We start from the raw sequence: 26,771 nt of genomic DNA, 5'->3' as shown, positions 1-26,771 counted from the left end.
CCCTCACACGCTTACTACAAGCCAAGAATTGACTCGTGATGCACGTGTGAGCTAGTGACCTGTAGAAAGTGAATTCTAAGAGACTCCATTTATTTGAGAACTCAAACGAAAACAGGAAAAGTTTCGAATATATTTTACTCTGAATTTTATTTTTAATTGATTCTTCTTGAACCTCGACTTTGACGTGCGACTGCGATAAATTTCTAATATGTTGTAATTTTGAGTATTCAAGCTTGTGAACTCAATCTTTTTGACCGCACACTAGAGCTAGCACGGCTAGTTACACTTCTTACGCGAAGACAGGTGAGTCATTGTGATGTGTTTAATCCGCAATCCATTAACTGGTACATCCTATCTTGGACTCCAACTTACAATCCATAAACAATTAAGCTATGATCGAAGAATCAAATCCTTCCGCATTCAAAAATTCATTTTAAAAACCTTTATAAAATATCCACGTGTGAAGTTTAATGGTTACTTTTTGTAAGCAATCATGCATATAATTTTCAGAATTAGGGAATTTGAAATAGCTTAGAATTTGAATGTCTATTTTAGGGTAAATAGGATAAAAAGCATTCTTTAATTTTAACAACTAGTAGTCTAGAAGGAGGTTCACATTAGAGTGAAGGAAGTCTCTTCAATTAACCTCCAACTTTCTCCAGCTTATGAGGCACGAATAAGGTTGGATCACTAATGCGCTCAATCATTATTAGCGAGGATTTTTTATTATTAACAACAAAACTATTATTGTTTCGTTCTTAATAACTAAATTATTGTTAATTTTGTTCAAAATATTATTATTATTAGAAACAACATTTCATTATTAACAACAAAACTAAACTATCATTTGAGGTTCTCTGTCAGCCTACAATATAATTGATTCAATAAAACACGGGTATACTAATTAAGAAGTTTAAGGTCTTTAAATATTTTTCCCATGGTCTATTTGTATTTAACTATATTTGTGTATATCTACGACGCTTCGTTTTGTGTTGGTGCAATCGTATGTGTGTTGTAAATTACTGTTGTTCAAAATAAATTATTTATAGCAGAAATCTTTCGACGCATGCTGTACCTGCAGTATAAATTACTGCCTTCTAGGAAAAACGAAAAAAAAAAACATCCAAAGAGTCTTTCAAAGCCGTTTGTTTGAGATAATTTAATTACTCAGCGTGTATATCATTGCTAAAATTCGGGATTAATAAAATATACATGTTTTTAGGAGAACATTTTTTGCGTACGTTTCTGACTTCGAACTGTCTGGAGTCATTGATCATCGGTTCATTTTATTTACAATATGTTTATTGCTGCCTAATATCTTTACTGTCGTGAATACGCCTCTAGAATTCATAAAAAACGCTAGTTGGTTTTAAGGGGTCCTACCCTCGAAATTATATCCTAAACTATATGACCGATCGTCCTGAAATTTCGTATAAGTATGAAAATCACGAAAAAGTTATATATTGCCCGTATGATTTTTTTTAAATAAATGATAAGTGAAACGGCAAATTCATAGAAAACGACATATATGAGGGCAATAATAAATTTATCCCCTCCTGCAATTTACGTGCTACAACGTTGAGGTACATTTCATTCGATTTATAACAAAATTATCTATCGACTCTAGAAGCCATTCTTTCGATATTTTCTTTTCATTCTTTCTTTATTCGACTTTTCTGCTTTTCGCCAAAATTTCGTCCCCTCCTTTTTGCAATATATAATCCAACCGTCAACAAATCAGAAAAAGGGCCTCCAGGCTTTTTCTCTGATTTGTAAAGAAAAATATTTTCTTTACAAATCTAATAACCTGTCTCTCCATACTGTAGCTTGAAAATAAAACGAGATAGATTTTTAAGATAGCTGATACTGGAGCCCAAGCTTTCCTTTTGCCAGTTACTCATATTGAGGATACCATCACGTGTGTATAGACTTATTATTGTCCCGTTTAACGCAAATAATTAGCTATTATTTTGATTGTTCTTGTATATTTATTTTATGCAAGTTTGATTGAAGACCAGAGCATGCTTTATATTAACAATCTTCGTGTTCGTCTTTTCGATGAGTCGAACCAAATTTCTAGCTGGAGCCGTGAGATCGAAAAGCAGGTTTTCGAATGATGTATATTCATTTATATATAATGGTAATTTTACAAAATTTCAAACGGCCTTACGCAAAAAGTATTGCATTGCATGCACAGACAGTTCCATGGTCAGGAAGATGTGCCAGGTGCGCGGAAATTTATTTTGTCATTTTAACGACCTGCGCGGTGCGCCGTACTATGCTGGTAAAAAAATGCGCCGTGCGCCGTACTTTAGAAAGCTAAAATAGTTTAAATATGGACGCGCGGCAATGCGGCTCTAATTAAATAAAGATCATTTCTTGTAGTATAATAAACATGAACACGCATCGATGTGCATCAGTGATGCACATCGATGCGTGTTTGCCTTCTTCAGTGAGCATTGTTTGCAGCTTCAAATGAGTAAAAAGACATGACAACGCGAATAATGATCTGTAAATGCAGATTTAATTAAAGAAACCTTTATATACATTGCTTATATAATGATCATTTTATAAAACTTCAAAACGGAAACATAATAAAAGCTGCTTAATATTTGTACTTAATTTCGCTGTTTCCGCTTAGTAATAGTTTCCCCTATAAAATGAGAGTATTAACGAAGAAAACGTAATTTTGTCGATTCTAGGGTAGACCACCTTAAAGTTTTTTTAGTTTGACTAGCATGGTGTTAGCGTGTTAAAAAAAGCTTTATTAACGAATCGTACAGGCTCTGTAAATATAGTTTATTGTTGTTCATGTTAGATGGGATTAGCGAACTACAAAAATTCCACAGCTTTTGCAGGCTCCAAGTGACGACGAATAAAAAAACTCGCTCTGTTGCTCTCCTGTCAAAATACAGCGGGTTTTTACCCGCGTCACTTTCAACTGCCCTTCGTCAATTGGCAGCGCGCTGAAGAATGTCTCAGAACCGGCTGACCAACTTTCTTAACAAGAGAAGATTTGTACCCTATCCTTGGCTCTTTTCCTAACATTGCTACTATTTACAGTTAGATTGCAGCTGAAACTAATGCTGGAAAAATTTCCTCAGTAACTTTCAAAAGCACAACTTTTGTATAATTTACTTAATTTCTACCTTTAGTAATGTTTATATAAGGAAAAAAATTTTGCTCTACGAATAGGTGTAAAAAGTAAGCTACGAAATCTTGCTATTCGAAGCCTTTCGCGCAGAAACGCAGGTTTTCGCTTTGAATAATATTCGAATACACTCATAAATATGAATACTCATACATTATAATAATCAGGAATTTGGATTACGCTATCTGTAGGACGGCGTAGAAATTTCTCATCGTTTAACTGCGCAGATATGAAGGATATATATGCCTGTTTCCAGCCTTCATACTGTGGCAAGAATTTCGACGAAATGAATGACCGGATTTGACATTTGGGGGGATGGCCCAGTTTGGACTTCTAGCGTCTGTGAGTGAGAGTCTTACGTAAGACTGCTGATGTTACCTGACATCAAGACTAAATTTTCTGTATTTATAAAGCTAAATCGGCAGTTCTGCTTTTACCATTAGTCACCACTCTCGACTTTGCACGGTCCCTCCGAAATATCCCTATTTTTACAGTTGTGGTTGATGCCCCAGGTGTGATATTGGTACCCCGACCCGAGGTGTGTGGTTAGTGCCCCTAAGTGTATGGTTAGTCCCGCCCCCAGGAGTGTGGTTAAGGTGCCTGTACAGGGAGACAGTACTGGCCGCCAGTTCATCCGCCGCTTGAACTGTCCACGCTACTAGCCTCGTGTATAGGTGCCTGTACACAGGGACAGTACTGGCCGCCAGTTCATCCGCCGCTTGAACTGTCCACGCTACTGGGCTCGTGTATAGGGGATCAGCCGCTTCAGAGGCATGTGCCCAAGACGCGGCCGAGAAGGACAACGATTTGTTGATATCTAATCATATCTTCGCTGGAGAATCGGCCAGTAGCGCTGATTCCGCCATGGTGAGAGTATTTATGCCGCTCATGTGAAATATCTTAGGTCAGTTGAATTGTCCCTTGTTTGAACGATAATGGTTTTAAGAAGAACCAAACAAAGTGGAGTACAGATGATATTCAATTGTTTTTGAGCTATTCCAAAAATATGAATAATTGTGGAATGTTTACCATGCTGGTTACTCCAACAAAATGAAGAGAGAAACGAGTATTTTGAAACTGAAAGAATACCTTATTAGTCAGGGTTTAGTTGTTCCCGACGTTGCATTTTTAAGGGCTACAATAGTATAAAAACGACGTACAGACTCGAGTTGTTGAAGGTGATCCCACTTTCCATTTTCACTGACCTCTCTCAACGGCTTCTAACGACGCACTGGTGGGCGCGAACGAGTTACCAGAAGATATCGGCATCTTATACTGTCCTCGTGTACAGGCTTACTAGCCGGATAGTCACCAAGCGGCCGACATTTGCCAGATCTACTTGTCGCCTGCACTGTCCCCGTGTACATTCACCTTTAGTGCTAGGGGCGTGGTTAGTGCCGCCAGACGTGTGGTTAGTGCCCCAGTGGTGTCACTACAGTGCCGGAAATGGCTATACGACCACCCAGTTTTCTCTAAATATTTTTTCCTGCACAAAAAATTTGAAGTTCTAATTATACGAGGTTAAACTCCGTTTAAAAACGGTTCCAACGCTATGCAAAAAAATAACTTTCTCACAATATATGAGAAAAAATTATGAAAATAAGAAACCTAGGTGGAAATGGTTATAAGACCAGTATAGGTTTTCTCCATTTTGTTATCTTTCTGTAATATTTTCACTTTAAACACTACAGCAATATAAAGAATATCTTGATTTTCGTCATTTAGGACCTTTCTGGTGTACTTCTGGTGTAGTTCAGTGCCCTCACTTATATTTTTTCGAAGTAAAAAATATGCCTAATGGGACAAGACTCACTGAGGCCGAGAAGGCGCAGATTTTCCTCTTTGTGAAATACGGTAGAAGCCAACGGGACATCGCAATGGGAATAAAACGCTCAAAACCCATGGCACAAGCATTTTTTGCTAATCCGGACGGCTACGGGTGAAAAAACACACTGCACGGCTATTCTTCGTTCATGGGATAAAATTTTTCAAAAGACACTGGATTATATTGTAAATAGCGTGGGGAGAAGATGAATTGAGGTAATTATGGCGAAAGGAGGTGAGAATGCATATTAAAAATACTTTAAAAAGACTTTAAAAAAACACGTTTTTCTTGTGGACTAAAAAGTAGAAAATAAATTATGGCTCGCCCCAAAAACGTGTGTCGCCCCTGTCGGGCACATTTATGATTAAAGCGAAAAGCACACAACACACGAATTTTGGAAATTTGATGGTGAACGTACAGCCCGACCCACGTTTTTTGGGGCGATAGTCTAAACACGAATATCCTCTCGAGGATGACGTGCATTAAAGGTTCCCAACCCCTGCTTGTAAGTTCCTTTGGAGTTTTTAACTACTGCACAAAGGTCAGCCATCCTACATAATATTCCTTTTATTTCAGTTGGCCGCGCAAATGCACGAAAGAAAATTCTTTTCGAAGTTCTGTAGAAAATTGTATTCGAGGGGATACATTGTTGTTTCCATATTTATCTAAGTGCGTGGCTGTAAGTGTAATAAAGAAAGGTTCGGTAATGAAAGAATAAATACGCCTGGAAACGTGCAACAAATTATTGATTATTGTATTGTCATCGGGAGCTGAGCTTCCCTAAAAGTTTCAGAGCGCTAGCTAGCGGGAAAGTTGGTGAAATATCGATTGCAAGATTTGATCATCACAAACAGTCTGAAACAGACAGACAGACAGACGGACACGAAAGCGAGCTAAGAAAAACGTGGTAAAATGCATGGTTGAACTAGTAGTTCAACCAACCAACTAGTTCAATCATGGTAAAATGAGTGTATGTGATCCACGAACGGAAAAACATATCTTGTTCTTATAACCATTTCCATCTAGGTTTTTCTAATTTTCATAATTTCTTCTCATATATTACGAGAAAATTATTTTTATCGCATAGCGTTTGAACAGTTTTTAAACGTAGTTTAACCTCGTTAAATTAGAATATCATTTTTTGTGCAAGAGAAACTATTTGGAGAAAACTGGGTGGTCGTATAGCCATTCCGGCACTGTATCCTTTGCTCTCTTTGCCTTGGACCTGGAGTGGGACTCGGCCCTGGAGAGGAGCCAACGCTCAGCTACACTGACCACCGTGCATTAACTTTACTCAGCCTCAGAGCTAGATGCCGCAGACAACGCTTGAACTCAGTAATGGACAGCGACATACTGCCGAAAGATGATAGTGCCGTAGGTCTTCAGCCAATGCTCAAGCATGCTCGCTCATAAGCGGGCAGTTCTTTATCCGGCTGTACCTACTCCAGCCTAACCTCTTCTGGCCTAACCTACTCATGCTGTCCTGGCTCACAACCTTTAACAGCCAACGACTGGCTCAACCAGCATACTTAGACCGTCTATTAAATTTCCTGCAGCCAATGAGGTTAGCTTAGGTCCGCTTTGTTTTGTTTTGGGTGGAGAAATGTTGTGGCTTGCGTAGGTTAGGCGGGCCTGAAAAGGTTTGGCCAGTTGCAGTAGTGTCATGCTTCCTTTTAACAAGCTTATTTTGTGTCTGTAAATATGACACGGCGCTGTGTCTTTGAGCACTTGACTTTATAGGCTGTTATGCTCTCTAGCGATTTTACTTCGGAAAGAAATATGAACTAAGTGTGAAGTTTGGCAGTTTGGCGCTGGCCTCCGGCATGCGCCTCATTGCAACTTCGATATTTCACGTAAGCAAATCACGTTAGAGATTATAATATAGAATAGAATAGAAGTGTCGGCGTTGAAGAAATAGGCCCATGGCCTCTTGCCGATTCTTGAACTTTTCGTGACTTGTATTGTAAACACAAGGGATCCGGCCTTTGGAACCCGATCTTTCCATAGCCGACGATTGATTGAGATAGCTGCTGGACTTATTGCCTGGTCCGTAATTTGCTAGGCATTTTAAGACTGAACATATGCTCCTGCATAGCTTCGTCTAGTCTGTTTTTGAAGATGTTCATACTCGGAGCGTCAACGATGCTATCAGGTAGGCTGTTCCACATGTCGGTGACTCGAAGCGAGAAGAAATGTTATGAACGAACAAATCACAAAGAATTCAAACCCCTATTCGAGTGTAATCAAGATGATTGTCGTAGTAATTTATGAGTATTATTAAAGAATTTTCCTCGCACCGAGTCCCACACGGAAGAATGCAATTTTATAGTTAACAGGGAAACCCTTGTTTTCTATGCATATCATAGAAAATCCTATTAAGAAAAAAAAAATTAGGGGTATCTGTTTCATTGTTTATATGAAGCCATAGGCCCATACCACAATAGTGGTTTATATCTGTATTTTAAGTCACTTTATAATGGTATTAATGCTTCTAATTTCTAATATCAGTTTTCAGCATTTTTTCTAATAATCAGTGGATTCAGTCTCTATCACATGATTGATCATGAAGTAAAAACTTTTAGCCAGCCATGCTTATATCTCTATTTTCAAACGTAAAAAGATTTATTTCCATTCAATAATCAAAAGTTGGTTAATTTTCAGTAATTTGAAAAATATATCCATTATTAACCAGTGCAAATATATTTATTGTAACTAATTAAATCTATATCTTCAGTGCGCAGCGGCGTGCCACAAGGCAGTGTTCTCGGGCCTATTCTATTCGTTGCGTTTATAAACGATCTGCCAGAAGCTGTGTCTAGCGTTTGCTCCAGCAGCTATCTCAATCAATCGTCAGCTATGGAAAGATCGGGTTCCAAAGGCCGGATCCCTTGTGAATCAAGTCACGAAAAGTTCAAGAATCGGCATTATTACAGGAACGTGCTCAGGTGATTGGAATCTATTTCCACACTAAATGAGAACAATTATACTCCTAGACTTTTATCAGAATGTTACAGCACATTCGTTCAGTGAGAAGATCGTTGCTCTCTACGGATCCCCCAACACCAACCGCCAAGCTATTTATTTCAGCCTGCGCTATTTATTTGCTGTTCGCAAAGCGACGCTCGTTAAAGTTCCCCGCGCGTAGGCCGATAACTCGGATTAATAAAGCAAGGCGCGTAAAAGCAAGTGCATAGGAAACTGTGGGCCCAATTCAAAACTGCTGAGCTGCATGTAGGACTACAAGCTGATGCCTAGTGCAGACCGAATGGTCATGTCTGCATAGTGCGCCGTCTAAAGACCAACAGATAGGAAAACCGGTACAGCCTGATACTGAAAATCATTATAATACTCTGGAATGTGCTGTAACATTCTGGAATGTACTGTAATCACGGTATCGGAGTGCATTGAATTTGGAAATCTAATTTTTACCATTTTAAAGCAGAAATCAGAAATCTACCACCGAAACTCCAAAAAAATCATGATAGACCTGAAAAGTTGTGGTAAAATAATCGAAATTGATATAATCCGGGTTTACGATTTTTTTTTTCATTGCCCGATCAGGTATAGAGTAGATAATGCAAATTTTATGAGTCTTGGTCAAGTTGTAATAGTTTAGGCTAAGTTCTGTTATTATGTTTTAACGCCAAATATATGCTCGGTAGTCCGGTTATATAGCTAACAAAATCTAAACACGGTAATTGTACAATACACGAGACTCGGCAATTAGGATCACGCTGCTGTAACTGAACGTAATATTGCGATCCCTGATACTAATCACTGGCCATTTTAGGATACAGGTTTATTGTGGTCCCTATTATCATTCCCCGATCAGTTTAAGAATTCAATTGAGCATTCCTATACGAGGTTCATTTATAATTATTACGGATGTTGATATAGGAATGTTTTTTATTATCATTCCCCGATCAGTTTAAGAATTCAATTGAGCATTCCTATACGAGGTTCATTTATAATTATTACGGATGTTGATATAGGAATGTTTTTCATCTATTTCGATTAAGGCTGGTAGAAATCAGGTCAAATTAGTCCCAAATGAAAACATTGGCTCTGTTGAAGAAGCATCAGAATCCTTAATCTCAATATCTTGTAAATCAGCGACAACTATCTAATCTGCAAAAATCACTTTTAGCATGACATTTTAGTAGGTCATGTTGACTGATAATTGACTATTATAGCTTCGAGCATTTTGAACGATCGTTTTTTTCAATTCATTAACATTGCTTGGCTTGAGACATCTTCATATTTGCTTTCAGCAATGGCTACAATGCACATATAAGAGCCATGTTTTTAAACAATTCTTTTCAAACTAACGGATAGTTGTTTTACAAATTTTCCTGATCCCACGTTTGCCCGGTTCGGTTATCAAATTATACAGCCCTGCGCTCAAATCCTCAGTTTTGATGATCGTAAGTGAAGAGATGGTCGCAATTTTTTGTGTAATGACTGATCGCTATGAGATATTAAAGTTGATTAGTTAGAATATTTCTTGAAATTTTTACAAATATTATTTGCATATCTACAGTTCCCTTAATAGTAGCTTATATCTTACTCAAATAATATTTTTACAGATCGTCATTTATATTCCACAATAGAATGATAATACTTTAATCATTATGTGGCTAATAATCGTCAGCAACTAAAGGAGAGACAAGCAAGTCTGTTACAAATTTTAATCTGTATAGATAGAATTATTCTATAAACAGCTGTTATTTCTCCTGGACATTTCGGTAATAGTGATGAGTTTGACCGCAGTAACTTTTACTATGCTGAATCTTGTAATGCTTGAGAAGCCCACATTTATGTCTTCGTGTGCTGAATCCTTTCGGTAATAATTTTTCTTTAACTTTCCGTAAAAAATCCATATAACCGTCGAGTAAATTTGGGAAATTAACACAAATGTTTCTACCACCATCACCTGTCTTGGGCCGTAAGATCGAAAAAAGTTGTAAGTCTTTAACTGCGTCAGCCATATCAATGACGGCTTTTCAGGCTTAACCTACCAGTTGTAGGTGGTAAATCGGTAGCTAAGTGAACATAGACCGTTATACGTATTTACTGATCTAATTCGGCCTACCTAGCATATCCAATACCAATACACTGGAATGGTAGAGGTTTTTAATTACTGCATTTAGTGGAGTGTAAATTTTTCCGAAGTCGCTTTAAAGGCCCCGAATAAAATAATTTTCAAAAACAAACGTGTAATAAAACGTCTAATGAATAACATCGAAATAGATCGGAAAATATCAACAGCGTCACACAGATTCAACAAGTTCATGGACGTCAAGAAGAGACGTGTGGGACAGAGCATATGTCCCAACACGTCAATAAGAGACGTGTAAGACGAAGAGTCCGTCCAGAAATGTCAATAAGAGACGTGTAAGACTAGAAGTCCGTCCCAACACGTCAATAAGAGACGTGTAAGACGAATTGTCCGTCCCAACACGTCAATGAGAGACGTGTAAGACGAAGAGTCCGTCCCAACACGTCAATAAGAGACGTGTAAGATGAATTGTCCGTCTCAACACGTCAATAAGAGACGTGTAAGACGAAGAGTCCGTCCCAACACGTCAATAAGAGCCGTGTAAGACTAGGAGTCCGTCCCAACACGTCAATATGAGACGTGTAAGACGAAGAGTCCGTCCCAACACGTCAATAAGAGACGTGTAAGACTAGGAGTCCGTCCCAACACGTCAATAAGAGACGTGTAAGACTAGGAGTCCGTCCCAACACGTCAATAAGAGACGTGTAAGACTAGGAGTCCGTCCCGACACGTCAATAAGAGACGTGTAAGACTAGGAGTCCGTCCCGACACGTCAATAAGAGACGTATAAGACTATAGGAGTCCGTCCCAACACGTCAATAATTAGAGACGTGTGTTACGACGTGATCATCCCAATAGTTCCTACCATGTGTTAAACGCTGCTATTTTATAAGTTCACTGAATATACCTACAATATTTATAAACGTAGACCTATTTACAGTTTACTATTACGTATCAATAATACGCATCAATAATCCTCATTTTATATATACATGTTTGTAACAATGGGCAAACAAATGCCGATTTTAAACTGCTTAACTCTTAATAAAATGTGTCTCGACAGAGCATTGAAGATCAGCGCCCTTGTACTTTAACAAACACAAATGAAAACAAAAACGGGTCTCAGCTTTGGTTCGCTCGTGTTTCTTGCGGATGACAGCAATATTTGAAATTCTGTCCTACAATGTATAATATTTTGGAAAATCTTGAATTCATCTTAATATTCTGCAGCTGGAGTAGTTCTAACATGCCATTCATGAAAATTATGGTTTAAATTAATGTAATTTAATGTGTATACACACAAAAAGATATATATATATTTGTAGATATATAAAAATTTATATATATTTGTATATATACAAAAATGCAAAAGAAACAAAAAATATTACATTTATCGCCTCTGTTGAAGCACACCCAAAAGCCCACGGGAGATAAAGCGCCTACATGTCTTGTATAAAAAATGAGCAGAAATTGTTGACATGGCCTCTACAAAGTGCATGCTCTACAATGTTATGAAATCTGTTTATTAGAAATTAATAAAATGTTAACTAAACCCGGTAAAAATGAGTCTTAATTGCATTTAGATCGTAATTATTTTTCCTTTTTTCGCCGAAACAAAATTCCAGTTGCGTACAAACAATAGTCTTAGTTTTAAATGTGCGAGACAGAAACAGAGACCTGGGAAATTTTTACATGACAAGTGGGCGATTAAAATGCTACTGGACATTGAATAATTATTTGAAATAGTTATTTGAAATCTTGGATCTTGTTTAGAATAAGCACCCCAGACGTTAATGGGGTGCTTATTCTTATCAGGAACATTACCGAGGTGTGTATTCTTAACAAATTTAATTGAATGAATAATACGAACAAATTTGGTTACCTTACGTTAGTAGGAAACTTACTGCTAACGAACTAACCTTAGTTTAGGTTCTTACATTTATACTGGGGTGCTTATTCTTCAGAATGTTAACCCCACCCAGTATTAGCTTATTATACTGAAGTGCTTATGATTAACAAGATCCGGAAACTTATTATAGCTAAGAAATATTTATCTATGATTGAAAAGCCTTGCGCTTGTGAACTCCGTTCATCCTCTTGGTGCTTGATTGATGATTTTCGAGGTACCTGTCAGCAATTACATTGTTGTTATCGATGATTTCAGAATTCTGCTTCTCATCTTCAGTTGAAAGCTCATCTGCAGATCTCTCATCGACGATCTTGTCAATGTCCGTGAATCTCCTGTAAAGCGCTTTGATTAAATCCTTGGTCCACATCATGTGTAGGACCAGTAAACTGGAATCGAAGAGCTGTCCTAAAAAGAAGCCCGGCCAGTTGTGTCTGCCCATGATGCTCATTGCTCGGTATGTAGGCAGAAGCCCATAAATAGGGAAGTACAACATGCGTGTACCTATCCACAAGAAAGCAAAAGTAAAAGCTAAGGCATCAGTTATTTTCTGATATCCAGAATAGCTGAAAAGCTTCCCAAGCGCAAGTGGGATGTCGGCAATTTCGTGCATGAAGAGGGTGATGGTCAACATCCGAACCGCGTTGAGTGACCAACAGAAGTAAAAATTAAAGAAAGTTATCATGTGGTGAGCTAGCATTTGGTAGAAATCGTGTCTTTTTTCTTGTTGTAGCAGCAAGATTGTTTGAGTGACATAAAAAGCGCAACAAACCACGTTATACCACCAAACGTCACTAGAAATCTGATGAAAAGGAAAGTTTCTCCAGCATTCCTCTGGATCTTTGAAATAAGGTTTGACGACAACGACAAAGAAACCAGAGATGAAGAAAATAGTGTAGTGAGTAAACTGCCATCCATAGTCTTGGAATTTTTCCAAAGTTGTCATTTGCATCGACAAAGCCTTCTGCCTTAACCATCTTTCAACTCTTCGTTCCGGCCAGCCTACTTTCGCTGCAGTTTTCACTAACATATCTCTGGGTGGACGAGCTCTGTTTATTGTATACAAAGCGTCCAGCTCTTCATTTGGGGGCGGGGAACGGTAAGGCTTGGAACGGACACCGGCTTTGACACCAAGAGGCCTAAAAACAAGTGGCAAGAGGATGAAATTTCTGAAGAGAAGTAGACAAATCCCCAGTATCAGTGCGCAAGTGAAGAAATACTTCACATCTGGGAACCGCTTTTCATCCTCCTCGAAGTCTTTCCATGTAAACTCTTCAGGAAGCCAGAACCATTCACTCCACGTTCTGTGCATGGTAGCTGTGAATAGTTTCTTTCGATGATAGATAACCGGATTTTACTTTAAAATTGTATTATTAATGGTATCAATCAACTTTTATTTTGTCAACAGCAACTGAAATGGTACTTGGATGCAGCTGGAATTCTTCTTGTTGGCAGATATTTTGCACGCCCTTCTGTCCGCTGTAGAATCTGAAATACGTGATTCATTAGGCACTCGAATTTTGGATAGTTGATATCGGCTTCGATTGGTCAACGTTACAGAATATTCTAGCTCAACTAACGCTCTTCCGTGTATTTGATTAATTAAGTTAAATATTACTCCTAATCCTTTAATCCTAGGAGTAATCCTAGGATTAGGAGTAATATTTAATCCGTAAATATTACTCCTAATCGTTTAATCCCTTCAACTTGTTCCTAAACTTAATCAGTCGATTGTACGTTTGACACACGCAGGTAGAGGGTTAGTGCCTTGCCGCGGTCAACTGGCTCACAGACTCGCTTTTGTAAGAGAGATTTCTACCCTGGCTGAACTTGACACAGTTGTTTCAAGACACTCTGGTTTTTGTTTCATTGTAATGCAAAAAATCAATATACATAGCATATCTAAATACCAGTTGCGCTACTAACGTACACAGCAAATGTACTTAATACATGCGATTATGAAGCATCACAATTACAATTAGGCATGTGATGATGAAGAAACAACATTAAATTTTTAATTTAACCTATGTTTATGCTACGCACTGTCTAAGTCCTATGTACACAGATTATTCAATTTAATAAAGTATCTATTAAATGCATTTCTCAGCCAACTAGAATTTCTGAGAAGTTAACTGAGCTTCAATCAGTGGGTGCTTATAATCTATTAATCTATTATTAATATCTATTAATCAAAAAGCTTATAATCTATTACTTCATTAATGAAGTAATCTCATCGAAAAAAATTTAAGTATGTATTCTTGCCTTTCCATTGTTTCTTATAATTATATCCGATATTAATAATTATTGCATTTCAAATCGAGAATATTTCTTGATTCTACTTAAAAATACTTTTTTCCCTCTTTTTGTGTGAAGAAATTAGCAGTGAGAACATGAGATTTAACTTTCAGAAATATTAACATTATATCATAAAAAAATAGCATTATATACGTCTTAACTCTATTATTAACAATATTACTATCTTCAAAACAAATAATCAACATAAAACATAAATCTTGAGTATCGTCATTATGAACGTTCATGATTAATTTTACGTTCAATTCGTCCTGACAATCAGGAGAGATCTTGCAAGATGGTATAGCTTTTTGCTGCAGTCGAGCAATGGAAGAAAAAGGCACCGTTCCGAAATGAGTTCAAGGCTCATATAGACTGAGTGGTAGCTAAACAACTTCCAGGAACTACTGTAGGTAATAACGGAATTATCATTTATGTAGCTCATCTACCTGTTTATTGTCATATATTTTACTTATTCCTGTCACTATTATTGCCATATATTTGACGGATGAGAGTACACGATTATGTACTCTTAAACTTTGTAACGATCGAATGTATGATTATAATGTATTTTTTGCGTTTTTACTTCAATTTGAATGCATTGTAGAATATTTATGTTTGTATAACATATTAAATTATCTTAATTATAAATTATGTCTTTATAACATATTTTCAGAGATAATAATTAATTATGGTAATTCTAATGCCATAATTTATATCATTAATAAAGGCTTCCATAAATGATGACCAAGCAGCCGTTTGCATCGCTATTGTGCCTCGATCTAAAGTTCAGCCTTCAGCCAACAGTTGCAAATATGTGAGCCTTAGTTCCTCCATTAAAAAAAAATATTGCATCTTTAAATGATCAAATCTAAAGCTAGTCCCAGGCAGTCGGTGAAACTTCCATGACCCCTTTTTTTCAACTGTAAATGTACTCCATTTTTTCTAATGAATATGCAAATGTGTTCAACTGTAAATTATGCCTATTTTTTGCATTTAAGATGCAATCACAACCACGAGTTGATAAGAATGCGATACCACGTCTCACAATTACTTCAAAGTTATTGTAATCAGCGTAACTGCATCCGTTTGTGAAATTCGTTTGTGAAAAAGAGTATTGAATTGATATTGATTGTTTGTGAAATGAGGCCAATAAGGTAGGGATCGGTTTAGAAGAGAATTTAATTGAATTATTGATGGATTGAATGAATCTTGGCTGATATTTAATAATTATTATGGATACAATACAATGGCTATTAAACTCAGGAATAAAATAAGTGAGCAAATTGGCAGCTCGAAAAAAGAATCTCTGCGTCAACTGAAAACGATTATTTTATCGCATAGTAAATGCAATAAAAAATATAAAAATCAAATTTTCCAATATAATGTCGTATATCTGACCCAATTGACCGCATGTCCTATGCAGGTCCATGAAGTTTTGAAGGCTTAGGTAAAAAATGTGTATTTCTTAAAACGGCGATTTGAATGTTTTCAGAATTAGGCTAAAAATATGAAAATTTCATTGATTTTGTTAACCTCTAAAGTAAACGCCAAAAAATTCAATATACTCTTCTGTATAGCTCATAATCTATTTAACTTCATAACTCAGAATAAAAATTTTTATTGCTTTTTTTTGCATCACATATATTTTAAATGAAGTTATCTAAAACAAAACTCTGCTGAAATTCACCACCTAAACGAAAATATCCGAGCGGTAAATCTGAAAATATATTTCCATTTGCATAGAAAAGTAAAGCTAACACCAGCAAGCGGCAGAACAGGTAACACTCACACTGAGTAAATATAAACTACAATAAACAGTGCTACGAAATTTGTGCAACAAGCCGTGCTACCCAAGCGTCGCCCGCTCTAGTAGGCGCGCGACTGTGAACCGAACCTCCGACGCTTGCCATATATAACGAGCAACATTTGCCCGTCCCCATGCATTACTTAATGGAAAATTCACGATAAGAGTGCCACTTTCGGATAACCATATATAACTATCAAAATTGTTGCCATTATTTTATGCTAGGTGAAATACAAAGATAATAACCCTTAGATGCACTAGTGGGTCTAGTATGAATCAAAGAGGTGCTTAATTTTTTTCAAATATCTCCAGAATGAATTTTTTATTTCATATTCCAGTCTTTCCTCCAACAAATGATTTTTATAAATCCCATTTACAATTTTTACTTGCCATACTCCATACCAAGGATTGTGGCCATCAAGCCACAGTTCAGACTTACATATATAGTTTACAGATGATACCATTGCCCCCGTGAATGGTATCATCAATGTGCTACCTCATCCTTACAGATCTACCTACCAATGGACTTAGTCACACTACACATGAGACTGGAAGGCTATCTTCACCTGCAAACCCCGACTATAGAAGCAATCCACAAGAAAGAAGCAGATAAGGCAAACTGAAGAAAAAATGTGCCAGACCTACCCAAGTAATAACGATCGAAAAGTCGAATGTATGAGATGGCGAATATGTATGAGAAATGAAATGCACCATTGTGCCATGATTGGAGCCAGAAAAATGTAGTTAGTCTGAAAGGCATATATTTTTTCAAAAGATGGATAGAGAGGGAAAACAGATGAACACTCTCAATGACCGTACAGGTACAGAAACAAAAAAAAAACAATTAATGTAGTCAATCATTTTCTATTACTGTTCTGAAAAACTTTCTTTTTGGAAGATGTCTAAAAATGAAAAATAACGACATTGCATATATATACTCAATTACGTTTTTTTTTCTTGATAAAATACTGATAATAAAATCTGAATAAAATTTTTCTTAATAAAAATAACATTTTTTCTTAATAAAATACTCAATATTCTAGAACTCATTATTCTCAACCCAAATGACGAACTTGGCATAAAAATATATAGATTTTACTATAAGTCATTGGTCATTTATGACCCACTTGTGGAGAAGTTTAGGGTCCAGTTTACTTGTGCATCCAAGGGTTAAATATAAAGAAATGAGATTTATCAACAAAGCGAAGAGAAGGCAGAGGATGCAGCAATGACTGACGAAATAGCCATCCCATGTTCCAGATCCACAAACCGTAGGCTGGATCTAACACCTTTAAAGCCCGATCCTTGTACAATATAATTCTAGCATATTATTGTAAGTTGTGGCTAACGTTATGTGCAGAATAAAAAAGTTGATGTCTCACGTCGGAGTACCAGATGAAATGCGAATGTTCAATAAATTTTTAAAGGGGCGATGCCTAAGCAATCTAATTTGTGTACTGTAGCTTTATTAAATAGATGAGAAAAAATGCCCTTCTGTCATGTTAATGATTTTCAATAGCAAAAAATCGACGCAACGAGCGTGGCAGCTTCTGTAGTACGGACATTGCAAAAGCGACGGGCATTGCAAAGCGACGCATCTTTTTCGGGCATTGCAAAGCGACGCGTTGATGAGTAAATCGCGCAAATATTTAATTAATTTTTTTAATTTCACCAATGGTAGGGCGCATATGGTTTTGATGTCTGTTTCTCTTCAGGCAGCGAAAATTTAAACTTGGATGAAACCGTGAACTGGCGAAAACTCTTGACCACAATCAAAGGACCACAATCTGACGCGGGCTCCTGTTAACACCGGTTGTGCTTTTATCATTATATATAAAGAAGAAGCCTTGGTCAAATGAAACTACGGGAAATAGTTTCGCTCGGATTTATGATTTAACAAATCATCATGGTGCAAACTTGAACTTCGCCCTAAACCTTATGGTTCTATTTGGAAGTAAAATACTGGAGTTGGGAATGCTGGATGAACGGGAAGGAAGTAATGGGTGCCTCGCAAATGCCCCCCCACCCAACATGCATGTTTGCTTCCTTCAAAAAATACGTTTTTGTTTCGTTTGAATTTCATTAGAAATGATGATAAGAGCAACTGTTTACAGAAGTGGTTAGCACTTTTCACGTTCCTTTTTGCAAAGTAAGCTACCGTTTCAGAGTTTTCAGCAATGGCGCCATTGATACAAGGTCGGTGTTAGAAATCGCATGAGGATTAACACTCTTCTCCAGCTCCATGCAGCAGCGCTACCAGCCATGTAATAAATATTCATAACCTCAATTGTACAGGAATCTATATATATCAATTTAGAGAAGAAGTTCCAACAGAACAAGAAGTGTTAGCAGGAGTAGCTACTTTCTTAAAAAATATAGTTTAAAACACTACTTCACTCTCGTGGCAAATATTGCTCATCCGGAAATGAAACTGGTTCTTCTTTGCGAGTTCAAAGCTTCATAGAAACGCAATTATTGTCCCCACGAGTCATGACCGCCCTTATGTGCTAAAAGCAAGAATGTTCGCGGGTATCCCTGACCTATGAAAGCCGGCCAAGACCAGGCGTAAAAAACTGCGCGTTCGGGGCCGTTTTTTGCCCGAGGAACAGCAGCTGATGGCCGCAGCGGGCAGGTTTGCAACTGACGACAGCAGCGGGCAGGTCTGTAGCTGACGGCGGCTGAAGGCAGGTCTTTAGCTAACGGCCGCAGTGGGCAGGTTTGCAACTGACGACAGCAGCGGGCAGGTCTGTAGCTGACGGCGGCTGAAGGCAGGTCTTTAGCTAACGGCCGCAGCGGGCAGGTTTTCAACTGACGACAGCAGCGGGCAGGTCTGTAGCTGACGGCGGCTGAAGGCAGGTCTTTAGCCAACGGCCGCTGCGGGCAGGTTTGCAACTGACGACAGCAGCGGGCAGGTCTGTAGCTGACGGCGGCTCAAGGCAGGTCTAAAGCAAACGGCCGCGGCGGGCAGGTCTGTAACTGACGGCGGCTGAAGGCAGGTCTGTAGCTGCGTGACGGCGGCTGATGGCAGGTCTTTAGCCAACGGCCGCTGCGGGCTGGTTTGCAAATGACGACAGTAGCGGGCAGGTCTCCAACTGACGGTGTTGCAGGAGAGCCTACAACATATATAAGCTATCCGCCACCTGTTGGCGCGATAGTGTTAAAAGTAAAAACTTGACAACTTTATTGGGTGACAAAAACCTTTGATAACTTAATGGATTTATTGGGTGCTAAAAACCAAGTAGTCACCAAAAGATTAGGACCAAACGCCTACCTGTAATACACGACTTAATTTCACACAAGTAAACCGTATTGCAAACTCGTGAATTTTTAGCGGCCTCTCAATAGTTTCTCCTGTAACTTCAAAATTGCTTTCCATGCTCGGGCCGGTGAATATTCGACCTTCACAGCGAAGCCAGCAGAACATACGTGAACAGACGTCCCTGGAGTCCTTTCGTCAACTCTTATCGCCTAGAACATAATGTTAGAGCTCCGTGTTGGCGTCGGGTTCACTCACGCAACCCTCTCAGTCATTGGCTACCTCTTGACAGTTACACAGGTTTTCACGACAAACTTTTCACTGTCACGAAGGCTTGTATCCAACTATGAGCAGGAGACTTTCTTCCCACAAATCTCCCGCTTCAGCAGGAAGCTCGGGAAAATCTCCGACGAAAACGAGTCAAGGAAGAAAGGTAACGACGGTGGCACGGTGCCCACTTTCACCTGGAATGATCACCATATATACAAGGAATTATAAGTTCAATTTTGACCTTCCACAGTAAGAAAACTAATGGTGGAGTTGGCCAGCATATATCCAAACAAATTTACGTTGGGAAAACGACAATTTGACCCCGTTCACATCTCCACTGCGTATATCGAGCAAAATACTGTTAGATATAACAAGTGTTCCGCGGCCTAATATCTCTCGGCAATCCAACAGCGTGAACTAAAGTCAACCGTAGTAATTGCATCCTACGAGTACAAGTTAACAGGCTTACCCGCCACTCTGAGTGAGGTCAACAAGAAATAAATTAAGTGATGTGAATTGTGAGACGGAAAACGGTAATTCTTCCCGAATAAAATCACGAGACGCTTCTCAGCGAGCACCCAACCGCGGGTCATTAAAAAGGACCCGGAGTGAATGCAATGATCTCCTCACGATCTCCTCAGCCGACAGGTCTTTAGCTGACGGCCGCAGCGGGCATGTTTGCAACTGACTGCATCAGCAGACAGGTATGTTGCTGACGGTGGCTGAAGGCAGGTCTGCAGCTGATGGCATTAACGGGCAGGTCTGTAGCTGACAGCATCAGCAGACAGGTCTGTAGCAGATGGCGGTAACAGGCAGGTCTGCAGCTGACAACTGGTGGGGCTACCACATGCGGGTTGCTGAAGGCTGTTCTGCCAGAGGCGAGTCTGCATCTTACGTCGAGTCAGCAGAAACTTCTGCAGAGAGCGAGTTTGTCGCAGAATGACCTGCAAGAAGTCATTTGGAGCATTACGTGCGGGAAGCAATATTTTATGACTATTTATCATCATTACAAGTCTCATTAACATGGCAATACATTTATGATACAGAGCTTTGTTTTATAGATTTCATTTTAAATTTAGTAGTACGTAATATAACTGTCATTATCGCATTTCAGAATAATTTGTCAAAACTCTCCGTATCGCCATTCGTTTGAAGTGAGAGCGATCCTAAATAATGTTTTATCTGAGCCAATAATCGGCTCAAAGTTGGTCAAATCAAAAAACAAATTAAAGGAACCTTTAACAATTACTACTCGGGATGTTTAATATAAATTTTCTGTATATGAGACACATATATCACTATAACTAAGTGGTAAAAGAGTTTCTATTAAGTATTAATCTGTCCTAACAAATGGTATTCTAGCTCTCCCAATAATGAGGAAGGTACGACCGGACGGAGTTCAAAATTGTTGCGTAAAACATGACGCGTGTTTATTGATGGAGCTTTATTTGTTGCATAAAACATGACACGTGTTTCTTGATGGAGCTTTATTTGTTGCATAAAAATGACACGTGTTTCTTGATGGAGCTTTATTTGTTGCATAAAAATGACACGTGTTTCTTGATGGAGCTTTAATTGTTGCATAAAAATGACGCGTGTTTCTTGATGGAGCTTTATTTGTTGCATAAAAATGACGCGTGTTTCTCGATGGAGCTTTAATTGTTGCATAAAAATGACACGTGTTTCTTGATGGAGCTTTATTTGTTGCATAAAAATGACACGTGTTTCTCGATGGAGCTTTATTTGTTGCATAATGGGTTACTCTGCTACGTTGGATAACTTTGCTAACACCGTCAACTTCATGGGTTCATAAAATTTGGATAAATCAAGTCGTAAGATACAATAAATTCTTACTACAATCCTTACCATTCTAAGAGAAGATTGCCTAAAATTACACCAGTTAGGCACATTCCTTACCTTCACCGCATTGAAAAATACCACGAGTTCAAGTCAAGTTTTTATTACCGCCTCTAACACAGGCAGACGCAACCAATAAAAACGAGATATTACATTTTCATCAAAAAATGTGTTGAACATAATGTACAAATTCAATCGTTTACGTGATACGGTCATCATCGGAATCTAGTGACTTATTGAAGACTTTATTAATTAATGCAGTGAAAATTGGCAGCTTGAATGTAATTCGAGTGAATACTTCCATTTCCAATTTTTGGTGATGACCACTGGCTATTTATTTTATTCAGTAAATCATAAACCATATTCACCATACCATATTCAGTTACCATTAAAATTTTTCACACTAAATACTCATTTCTTTTTATCTGTGCTACTATAATGTCAAAATGCACATTCGCTGTGGTCAGGCGTCTCAAACTTTCAAAATGCAATAGAACTACAACAAAAAGTCATATTTTTCTCATATGCCTATATAACTTTATTTATCGGTTTAGACTTTAGGCCGTTCGACTAATAAAACCAATTCAAAGTTTGTTTCTTTCTTTTTAATTGCAGAGAACCGGTGAGCGGCTATGGACCGCACATGGAGTGAGTGGATGTGGCTGCCGAGAAGACTAAGATGGATTGATATTCCTCTGGAAGATCCACTGTGTTTCCCAGATCTATTTGAGTTTTTCATGTGGGCTTCGATCTTCGGTGTGGTTTATTATTCATTCAAGAAGATAGTGTTCTTCCCCTACATCTCTACACCCATAGCCATGCGAGCTGGAGTTGAAGCTAAAGTGAAACCACATCCTCCGGACAACACGGAGCTGGAAGCTCTCTACAGTGTGAGCAAAAACAAGCCTACCGCGGAGATGTTGGCAGCAGCCGTCATATCACTGGGATGGCCGGAGCGGAAAGTCCAACGATGGCTTCGACAGAAGTATGCTTCACAGCAAAAGAGTAATATCGACAAGTTCAACGAGAGCGCTTTCATGCTTTTTTTCTACACTAGTTTTACGATAGCCGGTGCGCTTATAATTATACCTAAACCATTTTTCGGATCACCGGAAACTTTTTTGAGGGAACACCCTTTCGTAAGTGCGACTTCCGATGTGTGGTGGTACTGGGTGGCTAACTGTGGATACTACTTATCACACACCTACTCATATTTCACTCAACCAAAAGTGAATGAATTCTACCGAACACTATGCCACCATTCCATGGTTTTCCTTCTCTACGTATTTAGTCTCTCGCTGAACCTTGTGGCGCCCTTGTGTCATGGTTTAATAACGCACGAAGTTTCTGATATCCCTTTGCTCCTCGGCAAGTTGTTTTTGTATACGAAAAACACAAAATGCAGTGACGCATGCGTTTTTGTGTTCGCTGTGTTGTGGGTAGTATCGAGATTGATATTGTACCCTGTCCTAGGAATTTGGCCAGTATTTCAAATCCCGTACTTGATAGACTCAGAGTATTGGCCTGGACTTGTGTTATGTTTAGTGTACACGATTGTTCTGCTTGTATTGCACTTAATTTGGACGTATGAGTTGGCATCAGCCATCAGGAAAAAGTTCCAGACGAAGACCCACGTCGTTGACTACAGGTCGTCAGAAGACGAGCCCTTTGATAACGACGAAGAAATTGTCCACAAACAAACTCATTTTTCGAGTTTTTCAAATTTTGAAAATACTCATCGACGCACAGCTGTCGAAGGAAGATCTATTTCTTGATTATCATAGAGAAGTATGAAATCTTATATCCTATTATTCGAGGCTGATAGTAGCGTTCACACAACATTCTGTAACCTCGTACGTCAAACAATGTGTTTGTACCAAAAAAAAAAGACGAAATATGCAGCATCACAGTTGATATTTTGACCTTTTGTCAACGCCATTTTCATTAGAATTTCAATCTTTCAAAATGCGTATATCTTTACATTGTTCATGCGACGTTCTAGTCCCAGTTTCACTTCCAGATATCATACATGACGAAAAAGTGCCTTTTCACATAACTGAAATAATAATTATTATTGGAAATTGTGCATCTTATGACATTTTTTTGAGAGAAATTGAAGGCCTTCTTACTTCATGTCTCCTGCGGTCAAGTTCAAGTTCAACCGACCAGCAGAGCGTGAATCATTTACTTATGCGTGCTTTATTTGACTATATTTCCTATTCATCCAGCTGTTAGATCACCGGGTGAAGATCTCGTATTGTCGCCCATTGCTGCTCTTGGCAGGTACCTTTTATATTAAGCACATGCTTCCATCAACGTCGCTCTGTTGGGCGCTTGAGTTTCCATAGCTATCTTTGGGTGTCGATTTAAAAGCTGGGTGTAAATATCTTCATTCGTACGATTGTGTACTCAGTAGAAATTTTAAAGTCGACCTAGAAAATGTTAAGAGGTTTTGTATCTTCTAGGTCCACCACTTGTTGATGAACCATGCCTTACCTCACTAATGCAGAAATGCTACATGTAAATTTCCTTAGCGCACTATTAAATGTTAGGAATGTGTGAGATCTCCAGAAATTTAAAGCGAAGTATGAAGGCACAGGCTCGGCTGTATTAGTAAAATAATATTGACAGTCAGAAGCATAAACGTAACCAACCGATTATTCCAAACACCAGCAGATACCGATTAAGATAAGAAATTTTAGGCGTATTACGAATGATAAAAAATTTCCCTTGCATGATCAGTTGTTTATGAGCGTATTACAAATGATAAATAATTCTCTTGCCAGATCAGATATCGTTGCGCGTAATTGTGAACATATTTCATGAGAAGCTGTCATTGTTCTAGGCACATCATACAAAGTTTTTTAATTTATCTCAAAGATGATCTCTCTTTTTGTACGCTAAAGCTAAAGTGTACAAAAATACCGTGCTGTGAAATAAAGTGTAGCCAGCGTAATGCTCTGCGAATACAACTTATGCACCACGCCAATAATCTATGATAATATAATTTTAAATATCCCAGGGAGAGTGCATGCTTGTGTATGTCGTAGTATTATTCAGGTTATAATTGTGGACTTGATGGCAAGTAATTCAGAGCATCATAGCTCGTGAACGTTAATAATAATTGTCCGACTACCGATATATAATTTACGGCAGTCTTTCTTCAGAACTCAAACGCTACATGAAAGCTTGCGAATCATGACTGTAAATTTAATTCCTTGATGCGTTAACGATTTATTTATTAAATATACTGGAATAAAATTTAGGACTTTCCATTATAGTCTTCATTTCCGCCCAATTTCTATATGATATTGTAATTCTTCTTATCAATTTGCTCGTTGTTTTCTGTGGCTCCGTCGTTTGGTCGTTAAAATTCATCCTCAATGTGGAAACCTCAAAATACTATGTATATTTCCACCAAAATAGAAACTGAATTACGAAATTTAATTCTTACTTATGTACATTTTTCTTCTTTGTCTAAATTCGCTGAAACTCTATGAGATAGTTTTGACTATATAGTTAAGCTTCCAGTTTGTTGAAGCAATTCATCGACTGGAAAAACACTAATGAAGGCCTGAAGAAATACCAGAAACGTTGACCTCAAACCCAAGTAAAACGCGTCCCGTTTCGTGGACGGTTGAAATTTCCCACTACAGAACTTTTTATTATGTTTCTCGTAATTTAGATTAAAATGATGAGGATTTATTATCATTAAAATATATGTACGATTCATGATTTTCATTATTCTAAAAGAGACGGCGTTCGTGAGATAGACTACATGCTCAACGTCCGCAAGAGCTCGAAAGATCTTCTTGAATTTTTAAATCATTAAAATTATTTATTTACATATTTGGATTAAAGACATGCGGTGTTAGATGCACCTCCTACCCTGATCTCAAGCTCAACTTTGAGGCATCAACCATTTTAGTTCAAGACACAAACATGTCGAATTAGTAATCTAAATATACCCATGAGTCGAATCTGTAAGTATACAAATAATTTTTGCAAGTACGAACACTTTTCACCTAATGCTTCTCGGAAATTCCTACAGAACCTTTTCAATTAAATGACAGTCGTAATATATAATTGTTCATGTTCGTCTGGAACATCGAGATGAAGCTTTGAAATGAAGAACAGTCCTTAATTTTCAGCCTGCAGTTGAAATGTTTGATGCAGCGTAAATTCCATCCATCCCTCCTTAAATCAAAGGTAAATTGCCCTGCCTAAAGGTAGCCTTAATCTTTAAGGCGCATATTATATGTTCATATGTATCTTACCGTACGAATTTATTTTTACCGTCGAAATATATGACAAAAATTTTTTTTTAATTTAGTATTTGGAGAAACTTCTCCATACATGTCTTGAATTTTTTGTTTGAAACTGTCACCTTGCATGATGCTCCTCAAACACGTATTGAATTAGTAGTATAAGATAGCAGAATTTATAGCTCCAAACAAGTTTGGTTTAAGACTCTAGAATTAGTTTAATCGATAATTTTCTTATTAAGCTATATTAATCTATCGAAATGTACAATGTTAGTTAGCGGTGGTATGTGGATCTAAGATGAGTTAAAGTTATCACCTAACTCGTGATAATCCACTGCCTAATTGTGCAGATTGATAATGAGACAGACTTAGTAAAAAAAACATTTGAAGCTTTTTATCACGTGACGCATTCACACAGATAACATGTGACTGTTTTAAAACGCTTATGGGAGTATAAAAAATAATGTTTACCATGAATCAAAATATAATTTATGGCTATTCTCACCCAAATTTAGCACTGTCTAATTTGTGAAGCTTTAAATATATATTTTTTGAAAATGTAATTTTCCGTTCAGTGGCTCCAGCGACGACTAGATGAAGGACGTTAAGGACGTTCTGGCAGGACTCGTGGTTCTCGTCAGGCTACAAAAAATATATATATATAATAAATGCTGTCCATTAATAAAGATTAATCTAAAGATCAAAAAGCATTATAATCACCTTTAGTTTTACAAGCATAATTACAGTAACCACATTGTCTGGCTCAAATCTTTTATTCAATCTCCAAGGATTTCTATGGTCACAAAAAACGTGAAAACTTTTTTTCAAGCGGTTTTGCAAGCCCAATTTTGTGACCAGGAAATCCCAACGCCCCCGGATACCAAAACCAACCCTAGCTTGCATTGGGATCTTTTTTGGACGATTTTTTATTTGTTAACGAGGGGTTCGAGGGCCTGTGATGGCTGTAATAAAAGCGGACCGAACAAGATTATAACCTGACGACTGCGATCCTGTATAAGTCGGGTTTGTTGTGAGAGATCAATGTACGTAAGAAACTACTTAAACAATGGTTTTTTAAGTACA

General features: G+C 37.9%; 2 protein-coding genes across 2 annotated transcripts; one reads left to right on the top strand and one right to left on the bottom strand.

Moving 5' to 3' along the window:
- LOC108664540 (ceramide synthase 3-like) lies at nucleotides 1–26,358 on the top strand. The gene is made up of 2 exons (XM_018151144.2): nucleotides 1–303; nucleotides 22,039–26,358. The coding sequence occupies exon 2, from the start codon at nucleotides 22,056–22,058 to the stop codon at nucleotides 23,196–23,198; it is 1,143 nt and encodes a 380-aa protein (XP_018006633.1). The 5' UTR covers nucleotides 1–303; nucleotides 22,039–22,055; the 3' UTR covers nucleotides 23,199–26,358.
- Nucleotides 11,379–16,126, bottom strand: LOC108664539 (ceramide synthase 2). The gene is made up of 2 exons (XM_018151141.2): nucleotides 16,026–16,126; nucleotides 11,379–13,429 (listed from the first exon to the last, which is right to left on the bottom strand). The coding sequence occupies exon 2, from the start codon at nucleotides 13,251–13,253 to the stop codon at nucleotides 12,090–12,092; it is 1,164 nt and encodes a 387-aa protein (XP_018006630.1). The 5' UTR covers nucleotides 13,254–13,429; nucleotides 16,026–16,126; the 3' UTR covers nucleotides 11,379–12,089.
- Nucleotides 26,359–26,771: the final 413 nt, after the last annotated feature.

This window comes from Hyalella azteca, unplaced genomic scaffold (genome assembly GCF_000764305.2).
Source record: "Hyalella azteca isolate HAZT.00-mixed unplaced genomic scaffold, Hazt_2.0.2 contig7572, whole genome shotgun sequence".
Classification (NCBI taxonomy): domain Eukaryota; kingdom Metazoa; phylum Arthropoda; class Malacostraca; order Amphipoda; family Hyalellidae; genus Hyalella; species Hyalella azteca.
The sequence above is the reverse complement of the archived record's forward strand: the minus strand, read 5'-3'. Positions and strand labels throughout refer to the sequence as shown.